At 43.4% G+C, this 15,027-nt stretch overlaps 1 protein-coding gene across 2 annotated transcripts in view; it reads left to right on the forward strand.

The window, feature by feature from the left end:
* Positions 1 to 14,195, forward strand: part of HMCN1 (hemicentin 1) — a 166,013-nt gene extending 151,818 nt beyond the window's left edge. Inside the window, exons 97-107 of one of the 2 annotated variants that reach the window (XM_021525146.3) lie at positions 467 to 704; positions 2,232 to 2,294; positions 3,071 to 3,190; positions 3,461 to 3,595; positions 3,963 to 4,076; positions 4,362 to 4,487; positions 5,105 to 5,233; positions 9,001 to 9,351; positions 11,187 to 11,306; positions 11,666 to 11,792; positions 12,853 to 14,195. In XM_021525146.3, coding sequence (XP_021380821.2) covers positions 467 to 704; positions 2,232 to 2,294; positions 3,071 to 3,190; positions 3,461 to 3,595; positions 3,963 to 4,076; positions 4,362 to 4,487; positions 5,105 to 5,233; positions 9,001 to 9,351; positions 11,187 to 11,306; positions 11,666 to 11,792; positions 12,853 to 13,219 — 1,890 coding nt within the window. In that variant the 3' untranslated portion in view covers positions 13,220 to 14,195. The remainder of the gene's footprint in view (positions 1 to 466; positions 705 to 2,231; positions 2,295 to 3,070; positions 3,191 to 3,460; positions 3,596 to 3,962; positions 4,077 to 4,361; positions 4,488 to 5,104; positions 5,234 to 9,000; positions 9,352 to 11,186; positions 11,307 to 11,665; positions 11,793 to 12,852) is intronic. The other variant, XM_085586606.1, reaches the window with a different exon arrangement.
* The last annotated feature ends 832 nt before the right edge of the window (positions 14,196 to 15,027 follow it).

Here is a 15,027-nt window from a genome sequence, read left to right on the forward strand (position 1 = left end):
GTATTTTACTGTATTCATCCCACCATGCAGTAAATATACCTGAAGTTGTTGATATTTTGGAAGACTGCAATATGTAGTATGTCCAATATATTTATAACTCCCTTCAGTGGCAGAATGTTTCTCCACCACTTGTTTATTTAGCATATTTGTCAGCATCTAACTTCAAATAAAAGCTAAATATTTAGACCTCAAAAGATTGTTACTGAGGAGTGAGATATTTTTTTAGAAATCTTCTGTTGTGTCTTCCATCATCAGGATCCTCAGGACATCAGTCTGTATCTTTTTTAAAATAATAGACTAGGCAGTGTCAAGATTCAACACTTAAGAGTGAAAAGGACCTGTGTGTGTGTGCAATACTCTTGTTCAGCGGATAAGATAAGCTCCTTTCTCTAAACACATCTCCCAGCTCTGAAGTACAGGTGTGGTGCTGGCGTGGGAGCAGCTGATGGCCAGGGTTCTGTTGCAGGATTACACAGAGGACTACATTCAGACGGGCCCTGGGCAGCTGCACGCGCACTCCACGCGCCTCTTCGCGGCAGACGGGGTCAGCGTGCCCTACACGTGGAACCACACCATCACCTACGACTCCAGCAAGGGCAGGATGCCCTTCTTGGTGCAGACGCTGCGCGCTGCCTCCATCGCTACGGAGTACGACCCGCTGGAGGAGGCCGTGGCTTTCCAAATCCAGGCTTCCATTGCAAAAGGTGTTGTTCTAGGCCTTCCCAGAAATCAGACAGTGGGGAAGGACTGTCTTCTCTTCCTAGAGTTCATTGAGTCACCCATAGTCTCAAAAGAAATTCTGTGAAACTTGGGTAGCTTTAGCATAGATCGCAGGACCTGAAAGTCTTGTTGGATGTATCCATAAACGAACTATTAGTTAGCATTGCTAACTGCTGGATTTTATGAACCTGAATGACCAAAGGGGACAGGCATAGATTAATGGGAGCAGATTTTCCTTTGAGAAGCTCTAATTAATGAGCAAGCTGGCCAGTTACTTCTTTTAATGCTATTTGAGCTTTCTTTTTTTTTTTTATGTGGTAGGGAAGTTACTCTAGTTTGGAAGTACATGAAACAGAGGGGTTGACTGTCTGAGTCTTTCTTTTCAGTAACAAGATTCTAAATCAAGTACAGTAAGTTTTTTCCCCACTTGCCAGATTAGGGACTCATTGTACAATTTGAAAACCAAATGCTTTTTTTTTTTTTTTCTAATTTAAAAACAGATCTGATAAAAGAGAGTCTCTGGGTTAAGATATGCCTGTGATTAGATCTGGCTAAGCCTTTACTGAACTTGATTTTATTTCCTCTAACAATTAAGATACTGGTGTTTGGGATTTTTTTAGATTTCATTTTTTAAATTTCAGTTTTCAAGCAGCCAAAGCCCTGTGTCCTTTGAGGAGTCTCACCCTGAGTTTTTCATTGCAGTTTGTCGTACACGGTTACGTTCTTCTGCAGTGATCTCCTGAGATTTGTGACATGGTGATTTTTTTGCTTTGGGTCTATTGACCTCCTTTTATGTGAAGTAAAACCAAATGGTCTTTATTCTTTTGATAATAAACTTCTCAGGATGCATTAGGCTGGGATGAGACTTGCAGCTCACTCTGAGGGGACCCCCACACACCTGTTCAATGTTACTCAAACCAGCACAAGCCATGTGTGACAAACCGAACATTTCTCTCTCTCAGGATTTTTTATAGAGGTGTACAGAGAGGAGAAAGAGAAAATAATTTCTATTTCTGCTCACTGTTTTCCCATGTGGAATGTGTTTGGAGAATTGTTTACCTGGGGTGATTGCTTGATTGGATTCTGGTGAGGATTGTTTGAGCCTGTTGGTCAATCCAATCCACCTGTGGCTGGACTCTCAAGAGGAAGGTCATGAGTTGTGAGTTAGATATGATAGTTAGAATGAGTGGGTGTGTAGTTTTAGTATCTTCCTTTAAATAGTATATTAATGTATTATATCACAGTTATAATAAAGAAATCATTCAGCCTTCTGAACTGGAGTCAGACATCATTGTTTCTTCCCGCCGGGTTCACCTGCATTTACAATAGCCATGCAATACTGACTTAGTGCCAAAGTAGAGAAACTAGTAAGGCTGGATTTAAAAGTTCCTGTTTTGGTGTTGAAATATAACAAATACTGTAAAATTGCTGGGCTGCAATTCTTACTGTTAAAAGTAATGAAGAGGCCATATTTTTATCCACAAGTGACACGTGCTTCCTTTGTCACACAGGGGATCGGAGCAACCAGTGCCCTGCAGGGTTTGCTTTGGACTCGTCTGGGCCTTATTGCTCAGGTAATGACTGACACGGGTGGGTGTAACCATGGAGTCCTGGTGTGCTTTGGGTGGGAAGGGGCCTTAAAGATCCCCTGTTTCCACCCCTGAAGCCTTCCCTTCTCCAGGTGAACACCCCCACATCTCCCAGCCTGGCTCCACAGCAGAGGGGCTCCAGCCCTTGGCACATCTCCATGGCATCCTCTGGACCTCCTCTAAAAGGTCCATGTCCACCTTGTGCTGAGGGCTCCAGAGCTGGACACATTATTAAGCCACCAGAACCTACATCCCCTTTATTTAGAGTTCAAAGTATGCACTTCAAAAAGTGTGAGTTATCCTTGCTAAAAGGGTGTGGATCCAAGGGCAGCTGAAGATGTTACTTCAGTCATCCCCTAAAATATGAGTAGTGCCCAGACAACTTTTAAATCAGTACCTCAGGTACACTTGGAGGAAACTGAGCCTCAGGCTCTGCTAAGCCTGCAGAGCAATGAAGGATTTGGGTGACCTGTGTGGAGGAAAGGCCGAGTGTTGGCACCTCAGACAGGAGCCCATGTGTTCCTGCTTGGGGGATGGAGGTGGAGAGAAGCACACGAGCACCCTGGCTGTCTCACTAAGAGTCGGGGTTGTTTTAGGGAGAAATCATCTGAGTTGATTTTGTGGACTTATTTCATTACCTCTGGAAAGATTGAAAATTAAGGGGAATTGGCTGGATCTGGTTTTGCCCTGTGGGCTTTACTAGTCATCAGAGTAGTTTCTTGGGAAGTCTCACTAGTTTTTCAAACATTCTCTTGTTCCAGATGAAGACGAATGTGCTGTGGGAAATCCTTGTTCCCACACCTGTCACAATGCTGTGGGATCCTACTACTGCTCCTGTCCCAAAGGTTTCACCATCTCTGCTGATGGCAGAACATGTCAAGGTAAGAAAGGTGCTGCTGGGGCAGGTTGGATACAAATGCCCCTTAGATAATTGAAGGCCTTAAATGCCTTAAGAGGCACGTAAATTGCTAAGGAGAGTTTTATTCGGGCCATTTTCTCATGATAAGAACACAATTTATTGGTGGTACTCTAATTATTTCATAGCTGAATGTACTCCTGGCCACGTGTTTGTAGCTGCTGGTGCTGAAGGCACTGGTTGGTGTGTCCCCTGTGCTGGCCGAGCAGGGTTTGCAGCTCGTTTCCCATTGCAGACATCGACGAGTGTGCTCTGGGGGGGCACAGCTGCCACGCGGGGCAGGACTGCGAGAACCTGCCCGGCTCCTTCCGCTGCGCGCTGCGCTGCGGGAGCGGCTTCCGCAGGACTCCCGACGGCCTCGGCTGCCAAGGTACGCGCGGGCTGCGCCTCGGGCTCCTCAGCTCTCCTGCAACTGAAAATGCTGCTCCGTGCAGCTGAAACTCGCTGTAGAGGGCGTCTCCTGTCTATAAATGTTCATTCTTAAGGCTGTGGGCTTTTGGTTTTTCTGTAGGTTTGGGTTTGTTTTTAATCTTTTGCTTCTTCAGTCTTCAGAAATAAATTTAAAATCCTGTCAGGGAAGAAATTAGCATTCTTGGGTTTGTGTCCCATGTGCATTTTCATGTATAAAGATGGGAGAGCAGCAAATACTCCTGAGCAGAACTCACCCAAACCCTGCTCAGGTACTGCCCACAAGGAAACTGCCAGCCCTGGTGTCAAGGATTTGTGTTGTTCCACAGACATTAACGAGTGTCAAGAGTCCAGCTCCTGCCATCAGCGTTGCTTCAATACCATAGGAAGTTTCCACTGTGGCTGTGACCCAGGATTCCAGCTGAAGGGCAGAAAATGCATGGGTAGGGATGAAGTTCTGAATGTCCATTCCCTCCTTCCATCAGGCAGAATTCAACATTGATTTGTTGCTCTATTGTCTTATGAAAGAAAATGCTATTATGGATGATACACTTGATGTACATTTTGGAATCTGTCAAGCAGTACTGAAAGCCAGAGGCAGCAAGAATTGGACTGACTGATCCATGTGCATGAAATGATTCAATGTGTGGATACAGGGTAATTTCATTACATAATTGAGTCCAATCCTGCTTTTTTCTTTTTTTTTTTTTGGCTTTTGTTTGAGTAAGATGTCAATGAGTGCAGGCAGAACGTGTGCAGGCCTGATCAGCTCTGCAAGAACACCCGTGGTGGCTACAAGTGCATTGACTTGTGTCCCAGTGGAATGACCAAAGCAGAGAACGGGACTTGCATTGGTGAGTAGAACACTGTGTAGCTATGGGAAACACAGGAACAATGATGATGTTTATTTTTTAAAATAATCCCGAAGATTGTCCATCTCCAGTTATTAATATTTGCACATACTAAAGCAACAACTTGTTTTTGCTTATGGAGCATGTAATTTGTTATAGAAAAGCAGATGTATCCTTGCTACTTCTAGTTTTTCCACTGTTCTTAAGTAAGAACAGTAAGATTTCTCTTGGTGTCTTTTCTGTGTCAGAACCTTGATTTCTCTCAGTTATTCATTGACTGAAATGTTTTGTTCTGTGTGTGCATGATTTCTTAAGAGTTTGGCTCAGGAGCTCTCAACAAAGATCACAGGTCCCTGTTGCTTATCAGGGAGGGTTTTAAGCACAGCTGATGTTGTAGGTAGTACCAAAGCTTTTGTTCCAGTGGAATCATGGGATGATTTGGGCTGGAAGGGACCTTAAAAATCACTTATTCCTACCCCTCGTCGTGGGCAAGGACACCATCCATTACCCCAGGTTGCTCCAAGCCCCATCCTCAGAGATGGTCAGGGATGGTTTAGCCCCAGCTCCCTCCCGCAGTGAGGATGAGCGGAGCTGTGACTGTTCCTTGCCGTGTGCTGCAGATGTTGACGAGTGCCGGTCGGGGTCGCACCAGTGCCGCTACAACCAGCTGTGTGAGAACACCCGCGGCAGCTACCGCTGCGTGTGCCCGCGAGGATTCCGCGCCCAGGGCGCTGCCAGGCCCTGCGTGGGTAAGCTGCCGCTCAGTCCTCTCACACCTGTGCTCTGCTTTCGCCTGCCTTTCTGCTGCAGCACACCAGCAGTGCTGTCCCTGTGGGAGACCGTGCTGTAGGGACACGTTTGCTCTGCGTTTCCAAATTGGCCATCTAAAACAAAGTGTTCCATTCTAAACAAACAGAGCTAAACGGTTCCAAATGACAAATGATTGGGCTGTACTTTTAAAACAAAGTATAAGAGGGTCTCAGAGCACTGGTGGATGGATGTGGCAAATAACCACTGCACAGGAGGCTTCAGTTATAAAAATCAGGTGGGGTTTGTTGATGTGCTGGCTGTGCCCTGGCCTGCCCTGGCTCACCCCTGAAGGCAGTCGCACAGGGAGTCAGGGGGTTCCCCTAGGGAGCACACCCCAAGGAGCTGCAAGAGGCCCGACAGACCCAGAACGAGTTTGGCTCCTGAGCATCCCAAGTAAGCCTATCCTCCCATCAGGACTGCCAGGGCTGTTCCCCAGCAGCAGAGCACAGGGACCTGATCTGCATTCCTCCCTCACTGCTCTCCTCCTGGCATGGGTGGCTCCCAGCAGGGAAGGATTAGGATCCCTGGCACTCACAGGAATGCCAGCCATGCACTCAGTCCCTGTGCCATCTTGGCATAAAGCCACGCAGGGATTTCTCCTGTGTCACAGGAGGCTCTGGAGCTCTGATGTAGGGAGCAGGAGATTTAATGTGTGGGGCCAGGGCAAGTGGACAAGCACTTGCCTGGCATTTAAGAGACTTTAGGAAGGCAGAAGGAACATTTATTATCACCTTTGCTACATTTATGTCAAATACTTAAAATGTAAGAGCTGACCTACCATGATAATGAGGATTTCTGAATGTACACGACACCAAGTGAGGTTGGTTTCAGTTGCTGTTACGTATATCAGAAAAACATTCCTCCCTGATGACTTCTTCAAGATAAACAGTTTTTTCTTATTTTATTTTGTTTAACAACCTAAGATTTTGGACTGTCAAAAGCCAGGAATGTTTGGGATTTTTTAAAAGATTTAATTGCATAAGGAGTGTTTGGCTGTAGACCAAGATATAATATTACTTCTGCCATCTGCCTCTGTACTGAAATAAAACCAATCCCAGACTTTTAACTTGTATTTAAGCCATTTAAACTTCTGACCAGAAAAAGCCAGGCAAAGTCTAGGACTGTAGGTTTTCATAAAACACCAGCATCCTTAAACCTGCCTTATGATCAAGTGCCACTGAAAGCTCCCTCCTAAAGTATTTTTATCCTTTGAACTTTTATGTTCCTAAAAATATATTTAAAATTTAGATTCATCTAAAGTATTCATTTTGTTAACAAAATCCAGTTTTCGTTCTCATTGTTGACAGCAAGCACAGGGAGGAGTTGAAAAAGGCTCAGACTGAAACAGAAATGAATTTTGCTCCTGCCTGTGCTATTTTTACCCTGGATAAAGCCCTTTGTGCCACAATTCCCTTTTTTGTTTGTTGGATGGGGATAAGATGCTCCTGTGTGACCCCCACAGAGCTGTGTCTGCCCATTTACCTGAATCACAGCATTTCTGGAAGCTGTGTTGTTTTCTCTCCTGGAAGGGCTTTGCCAAAAGCTGCTATAATGCAGATTACACGTGCAAGGCTATCTAGAACATAAAATCAGGTACTATTTTGCAAATTAGAGAAATCCTGAAAAAGTAGCTATTTCAATTTCAAAGTAATTTTACCTTGTTCTTGTAAATATTATGGTTCCCATGCCTCAGTAGCATCTTCTCACAGGGGCAGTTCTGGAACCAATGCTGGTGATTCCCTGCAGTCAGTTCTGATTGTATTGCACAGACTGCTCTTGCAAAAGAAATTGCTCAGATTTTCACCTGTTGTCTTTCATAATTTCTATGAAAAGCTTCTATTGCTGATCCACAACTTGTTCCAAGGACACTGGCTGAACTAGACATCAGTGTTAATTTATTTTAGGTAGATGTAGAATGCAAAAGTCAGCACATGAATGCTAAGGAAATAATTGAGTTTGTTTTCTTTTACATGTATATGAATAATAAATTTTTCATTTTAAGCACATACTGAGATTAATGCACTTAAAATTCAGATCAGTTGTTGTCATACTTAAAGTGAAATTCTTGTGTTAATACCTGAAAAATATACCCTAAGGATAATTCCACAAATATGTGAAGTTTCAGTTGTGTGTTTGCCAAATAACAGCTGGAAAATATTGTAACACTCTGCAATTACTACTTCTGGATTTCCAACTCTTAATTAATTTAATTATTAATATCCCCCTAAAATGTTTAAAAACCTTAAATATACCAAATATTAACCACTTTACAAAAATGCAGCCTAATGGTCTATTATATTTCTGACAATATTGATTTTTAAATACTATTTTCTTGAATTTGTGGCTTGGGGAGTTACAATCTGTAATCAAAAGCTTGTCTTCACAGGGAATTCAAATGAAACTCTCACAACACTGGCTTAATGGCATTTTTACAGTAGTAATTGAAAGAATGCACACTACTATGGAATAATTAAACTATTATTGAGTCACCATTAAAATAATCTTTAATTTCTAGTAGGAGAATATTTATAATATATGTCAATTATTGATATGTTGTGATGTATGTTAATATCAGATTTTTTATTTCTGGTTATTGCAGAGTTGTTTGGAATGAACAAACTTCTGTATTTTTCTGATGAAATACTAAGCTTGAAAAGAAATACAGTATGTGTTCCAGCTGAGCCTGAAGTAACTTGATAAAAACTGTAGAAAATTTCTTTCTGGTAGTGTCAGAGAGACTGTGGGAGAAGGTCCTGCAGTCCTAAGAGCACTTAGAGTTTTTTGGAGGGAAGGGCACTCGGCATGTTGCACCCTCAAAGCCTTTACCATACTCAGCACATATGCTGGGCACTCAATTTTGATTTAAGGATGATATTTGCTGCTCATCTAAATAACTTTGGACTTTAATTTAAACAACTAAAAAGATACATTTCTTAGGAAAGCAAAAATAATTCTATTTTTTAATTGTCCAAAAATGAATTAATATGTACTCTTGAGTTTCCAACCTGTCATGACCAATGACAGCATCAAAAGTTAGAACGTACCTGACCTCTTGCCCCTGCAGCCTTGAAGCACGTTCTTGAGCCCGATGCCCCATCCCTGCAAGTGTCCAAGGCCAGGCTGAGCAGAGCTTGAGGCAACCTGGGCTGGTGGAATGTGTCCCTGCCCATGGCAGGGGGGGACTGGCTGAGCTGTAAGCTCCCTCCAACCCAAAGCATTCCATGATTCCAGGATTCCCCCAACTCGAGGCACAATAATTGTGCTTCCTTTAGTGTGAGGTGTAAGGAATTTCTAGCACTGTACTTCTCTGGGATGCTCTGTGTTAAGCATTGTCTTTTAAAGAAGGGACCAGCAGCTTCTTCCACTCACCTGGGAGCACTTAAGGAAAAAAACCCAATTACTAAGAGAGTATTTAGCAGCTGAGGCTGAAACAAGACTTCAGCAGGGCTCCTGTCCTGGTGAGCACAGTCACATCAGCCTGGGGGAGAATGAAGGTCTCTTACAGTCCAGGACAGTGGATCCTGCCTGCTTGGCCTAGTGTTCTCCATGTTCTACTGCCTCCAAATCTTGCCTTTATGTCTTCAGCTTGTTCCTGAGACTGAGATAAGTATCTGTGTGTACATATATGTATAGTTATATGTTGTTGTTTGTTTGTTTTCTCTCCTTTCCACATGGTTTGGGGCTCTGGATCATGTCACATGAGCAGACATTAATGAATGTGAACAAGTGCCTAAACCCTGTGCACTTCACTGCACCAACACCCCCGGCAGCTTCAAGTGTTTCTGTCTACCTGGGCAGCAGTTACTGGGTGATGGGAAATCTTGCGCCGGATTGGAGAGGGTGCCAAATTCGGGTGCCTATTACAGTAGCTATAACTATGCTCAGTTCTCCCCTGGGAGAGACAACCAGCAACTGCAGCACTATTACAGGCACTCCTCAAATCTCTACAGCTCCTTCTCAGAGTATAGGAACAGCAGAATGCCTTTCTCCAGGACTAGAAGGAACCTTAGAGAAACTTGTCCTGAAGGCTATGAGGCAAGAAATGCCAGATGTGTAGGTAAATGTCAGTCCTATCTATGCAACTCTGTTTTGGGCCTTATTCTTAGGTTACTGTGTGATATATACCAGGGGCTGAGGGTTTGTGGTGTTGGGGTTGTGTTTTCTGTTACCCTGGTCAATATTCAGAGGGTTCTGCATGTTCTGGTCTCTGCTGTTTTGGCTCACATTGTAGCAAAAATGTTCTCAAGCCTGCCTTATAACCTTTTGTTTTAATTGTGCTGCTTATTACCTGTTTGCAAAGGATTTCCCTCTGTTACTCTTCCTCCTGGTCATGGTGGCTCACCTTGGTGAATCTTCTCACACTCCAAAAACCATCTGTAGTCCCAGCCTAGTTCCAGTGTTTCCGTAGACTCCCATTGGCAGCAGTAATCTGTGTCAGAAAGGTTTGGAATAAACATTTTAGAATTGATCACACTGGGGCCAGTACCAGCACTGCCACAGGACCATCAGCCACTGTCACATGGGCAACAGGCAGAGAAGCTTTTATATTATTATTATTATTATTATTATTATTATTATTATTATTATTATTATTATTATTATTATTATTATATTTTTATTATTAATAACAATAATCGAATAAATAATAACAATAATAATTTTATGTTAGAAAAGGGGTTGCAATGTAATTCAGTGAGCATGGAGAAGACATCAAACTTTGTATTTAAGCTACAGATAGGTTTCAGTAGTCAATCCATGTGGATTGTTATGGTATAGGAGTTTAATTGAGAGACCCAGGAATACAGCTCTTGAGAGAAGGAAGTGTTTGTTTTAAATTTGGATCTTCATCCCAGCTTCCAGCTGGAATTAGTTAATGTGCCATGAATATTAACAATATTAATATTCAATGAAACTTTCATTTCATTGAATAAATACATAAATTTTAAAATTATTGTTTAATATGAAAAATAGCCCCAAATTATGCTTTTGTTAAAGCAAATCCTTTCAATAGGTGACCATCAGGATTTGCTAACAGCACAGATGTTTATAGTCACAGGTGTTTCTCTTTTCTGTTTGTATTTTGATCTAATGCAACCCCTGTCAGTCAGACAGAGGGGAAGTAAAAACCTTCCTTTCAGTGATTTAACCTTGCAAGTCTGAACTCTTTCATGAAGCAGATCTTTCAAAAGCCATTATAATTACAAATTATCTGTATCTGAATCATGCTAATGTGTTCTGGAAACTTTACATAATGTGGTTTGGTACTGGTATTCTGTATTAGAGAGGGAGATTAAAAAACAAAAAGAAAGAAAAGAGCATTTAGTGACAGTCTTCCCAGCTACTGAGCCTAATTCATCCCTCTGGCATGAGGGATGCCAGATTTTAAAAGTCAGTTTGAAAGGGAAACAGATTTGCCTGAGGAGGGAGTGACTGTAAGGAAGACTCCCTCAGTAAGGAGGCTTCCTCTGGTGAGATAAGGAGTGTGGGTGTTCCCTAAGCATGTTGCTTGATACCTGGTTGATTATCAGGCAGCTCAAATTGCTTTGGGGGCAGGACTGTTTGTATGACCCTGGCAGTGAACACAGGTGGCACATCCCCCTTTCTCCCGGAGCTCTGTCTCAGGACTGGTCTCCTCAGCTGGGATCTGTCACAGCTGCTTTTCACCGAGGGGAGAAGCCCCTCAAAGCTGACTTTAGTGCCTGCAGAGTTACAAGGAATGGCACAGGTAAGGAGAGAGGATGCTCTAGTCTTAGATGTTCAACTCCATCAGAAAAAAGATCCAGACAACTCCCACCAGCTCTAGCTGTACACTTGCAGTACATGAATGGGGGAAAGTACCTGTGTTCATGGCAGGCTCAGGGAGTGCTGAGGTGTTGGTGCTTCTCTCCGCAGACATCGATGAGTGTGAGAGCAGAGACACGTGTCAGCACGAGTGCAGGAACAGCCTGGGCAGCTTCCAGTGTGCCTGTCCCGCAGGATACCGCCTCATGCCCAACGGCAAAACCTGCCAAGGTACGGAGAGCATCCCTGCAGTGCTCTGGGGGAGGTCTGCCAAGAAACCTCCCACAAACCAGGCCCAGCACATGGCTAAGCCACTGCTCTGCATTGGCTGTCTGAGAGCATTCAAAATCTCAAGTTTCAGAAGTTTTTATATTCCATACTTTATTGTTTCATAAAATATCAGCAAACTAGGCAATTGCAACTTCTAATTCTCTGCAGTTCCCCTGTGACTTTCTCATTACACATTGAAATCCAAGCTCTAGGGTCAAAGGGAAGGTCACATTCTGAGCTCTGCTCAGCCTTTACCCACTTTGATTTTCACCCTTTAATTCTTATACAGCAGTTGATCCCTAGCATGTTTTTCCTTCCAGATATTGATGAGTGTCTTGAAGAGAACATAAATTGTGGATCAAATCAGATGTGTTTCAACATGAGAGGAAGCTACCAGTGCATAGACACTCCTTGTCCACCCAACTACCAGCGAGAGCCACATTCTGGGTATGTTCTATTCTCAGCCCCTTCTCACCTGCCCCAAGCTCAGCTCCTTAACCTGTGCTTGTTAAAGAAGAAAATTTAAGTTTGCCTGACACTAGCAGAACTCACAGTAGCTGAAAGTAAGGCAGTGACATTGGAGATCACAGAGTCAGAGTGTCCTGGGGTGGTTTGGGTTGGAAGGGACCTTAACAGAACAGCCAGTTCCACCCTCTGCTGTGGGCAGGGACACCTTCCACTATCCCAGGGTGCTCCAAGCCCTGTCCAACATGTCCTTGGACACTTCCAAGGGATGGGGGCAGCCACAATTTCTCTGGGCAACCTGTGCCACTGCCTCAACTGCCAGGGAAGGATTCCTTCCTAACATCTAATCTGAATCTCTCTAATAGCCTGACTTGCTATCAGCTTCAAAGCATCAGATACATTCTTTTAGTCATGAAAATTATTCTAAGTTCCTGTTAAACTTTGTTATTTCCCTGTTCTGTGAAAAAAAAATATTGCTTTATTTTAATCTTTCATTATCCTCAAAGAAAAATAGCTTGTTTCATAGTCAGAAATCATCTTTTGGGATCAAACTCAACTGCAGTGACATCTACACTGGCATGGAGGTCATGTCCTTCGACCTCCATTAGCACTGGCAAACTGCACTAGCAAAGATTTCATGGTTTGACTTTTGATTATATCAAAGCAAATTTTATTCTGCCCTTCATTCCAAATTCTTTATTTTATGACCTAAGAGACACATACCTCAAATGTTGCCCAGAACATTTTAAACTAGATCTTCCCATTATAATGTTTAAGAGCACAGTCACTAAAACTTACCTCACAGATGTCAATGATATCAGTGTAGCAAACATCTTTTTGAAATGATCCTGTTGAGGCAAAAAGGGATGTTAAACTGGTCTGCAGCTGTAAAGGAACAGTGGATGAAGAATGCATGAGCACTTCTAGAGAAGTTTTAATCTGCAGCAGGGTAAACAGGGCAAGAATTTCTCCTGTAAGACCTAACCCAGTATTTAAGATACTCTGCCTTCTCCCTGGGCTAAAGTCTTCTGCTTCTTCCTAGGTTCTGTCTCAAAAGCTGCCCGGCCAACGACCTGGAGTGTGACCCGAGCACCTACGCCCTGGAGTACAAGCTGCTGTCGCTGCCCTTCGGCATCGCTGCAGGGCAGGATCTGATCCGGCTGGTGGCCTACACGCACGACCAGGTCATGCACCCCAGGACCACCTTCCTGCTGGCGGACGAGGACACTGCGGTGCCGTTTGCCCTGAGGGATGAGAACTGGAAGGGAGTGGTGTTCACCACGCGGGCGCTGCGGGAGCCGCGGACGTACCGCATGGGCGTGCGGGCCCTGTCCTACAGCGCCGACGGCAGCGTCGAGTACCGCACCACCTTCATCATCTACATCGCCGTGTCCGCCTTCCCCTACTGAGCGCCGGCCCCTGCTGCCAGCCTGCAGCTCCCAGGGCCAGGAGCTGCTACTGCTTCAGCCCGACTCTGCTGCCTGCCCCATACGGGCAGCCACTTCTCTTCAAAGGGTGCTCTGCTCTTCTCTCCTCCCCTGCTTCCCGGAGGCTGCCTCTCCAGTTCCATTGTTCCAATTCAAGAGGAAGATCCATGGCTCTGAGGACCTGTAACCACTTGCTTTATTTATTACACTGGAATAGTCACTTTCCACAGTATGTTCTGCAAACCAGCAGAGAAATCCTTGTAGTCAAAGCAGTAAGCAAGGAGCAGCCTCCACTGAAAGTAACTGAAGAAATTCCATAATTTCAAGTGGTCTACATATTTTAAAGGTTGCTAAGTGTTTTAAATTTTATATCTATTAGATTTTTTCCTTATCAATTACCCAATAGAATTAGGGCTGTGCTGTACTATGTTGTGTGCTCAAACCCACCAAATGCCGCTGTGCCCAAGGTTTGCAAATGCTGAAACAAAGGACATTAAAGTTTGCTTGTAGCTAACAAATCTACAGGAGAATACCTTTGGTTTCCATGCAAGTGTAGAAATGTTGCTATTTTTTGGAAGAAAAAAACAAAATGGCTTATTCTACTTTATAGAGCAGGTATTTTATAACTTGTTTTTACTCTGCCATTCTGGTGTAGCCATTTATTTAACCCAAACCCATATCCACTGCCATACTCCCAGCTCAGTAAATGGTCTGGGGTTTTACGCACATGGAACACTTTTCTCCAAAGGTGATGTAAGTTTGGTTCAATAATGTCAATACACTGTACACAAGTAATTTTGCCAAGATGTATTCTATTTTTATGGACGTGTATATATGTGGTTTTTCCTATGTGTATTTTCTATGCAGTATCTCAAGAGTGTTTTACAGTTAAGTTTGCATAAAAGGACAATGTCAGTACAATGAAAATAATCAAAATAAAGGTTCCCATCACCTTTGAGACTGCTGGGAGTTTTATCTTTTTAAAAAAAATCTTTTCCATTTCTAAAGCTTTTGCCCTAAGTGCTGGGTAATGCAGAAGGTACTGTGCCCAGCAAACCGGGGAGTAGCTCCAGCTCTTCTCCCTCTTCCTGGCACTCTGGGGTAGTAAGAGATTATCACCAGCTTTAAAGTAGATTTTTAGCCACAGGGACAAATTATCTCCCAGTAGAATTTTGTCTCTATTCTTGTATATTATTAACTAACTTTAGACACCCCCACTTGTTGTCCCCATGTTTTTTCCCCCCTTTACAGTGCACCAAGTGAAGTAGTCCTGCAAAACAAGGACAACTTAAAATTGCTTTGTACTTTATACAAATTTATCTGAGTTACAGACTTCAAACTGAACAGGCTTGCTTCTTGGAAACCTGATTTGAAAAATAAAAGTGGCTCAAAGAAGACAAATCCCATGAAAAAGACATGAGGGAAGGAGAAATGAGAGTAAGTTATAATAGGTACAGGTAATTACCTCAATGTCTTTTAAGGATGAGAATCAGACTGAAAGTGATGTCTTTTAAGGGAGTCTAATTCCACTCCCAGAACACAAAAATGTCTACTCTGACATATTTTGTGTGAAGGGAAAAAACCCCAACAGAGTTGACAGCTTTTCTAACCAATGTGACCCTAAAAGAAGAAGTCACTTACCAGATGGAAGCCACTTAATCACAGCCATGCCTCCAAGCTTGCCTTCTCATCCAGTCTTTCCAGGAGCCAGCTCAAGGAGGAGCTGCTTGTCCATGTGGAAGGTGTTCCTTACCCTGAGATGATGCCAGGACTGAGGGACCAGTGAGATG

The sequence above is a fragment of the Lonchura striata genome, chromosome 8 (assembly GCF_050655825.1).
Source record: "Lonchura striata isolate lonStrDom1 chromosome 8, ASM5065582v1, whole genome shotgun sequence".
NCBI lineage: Eukaryota > Metazoa > Chordata > Aves > Passeriformes > Estrildidae > Lonchura > Lonchura striata.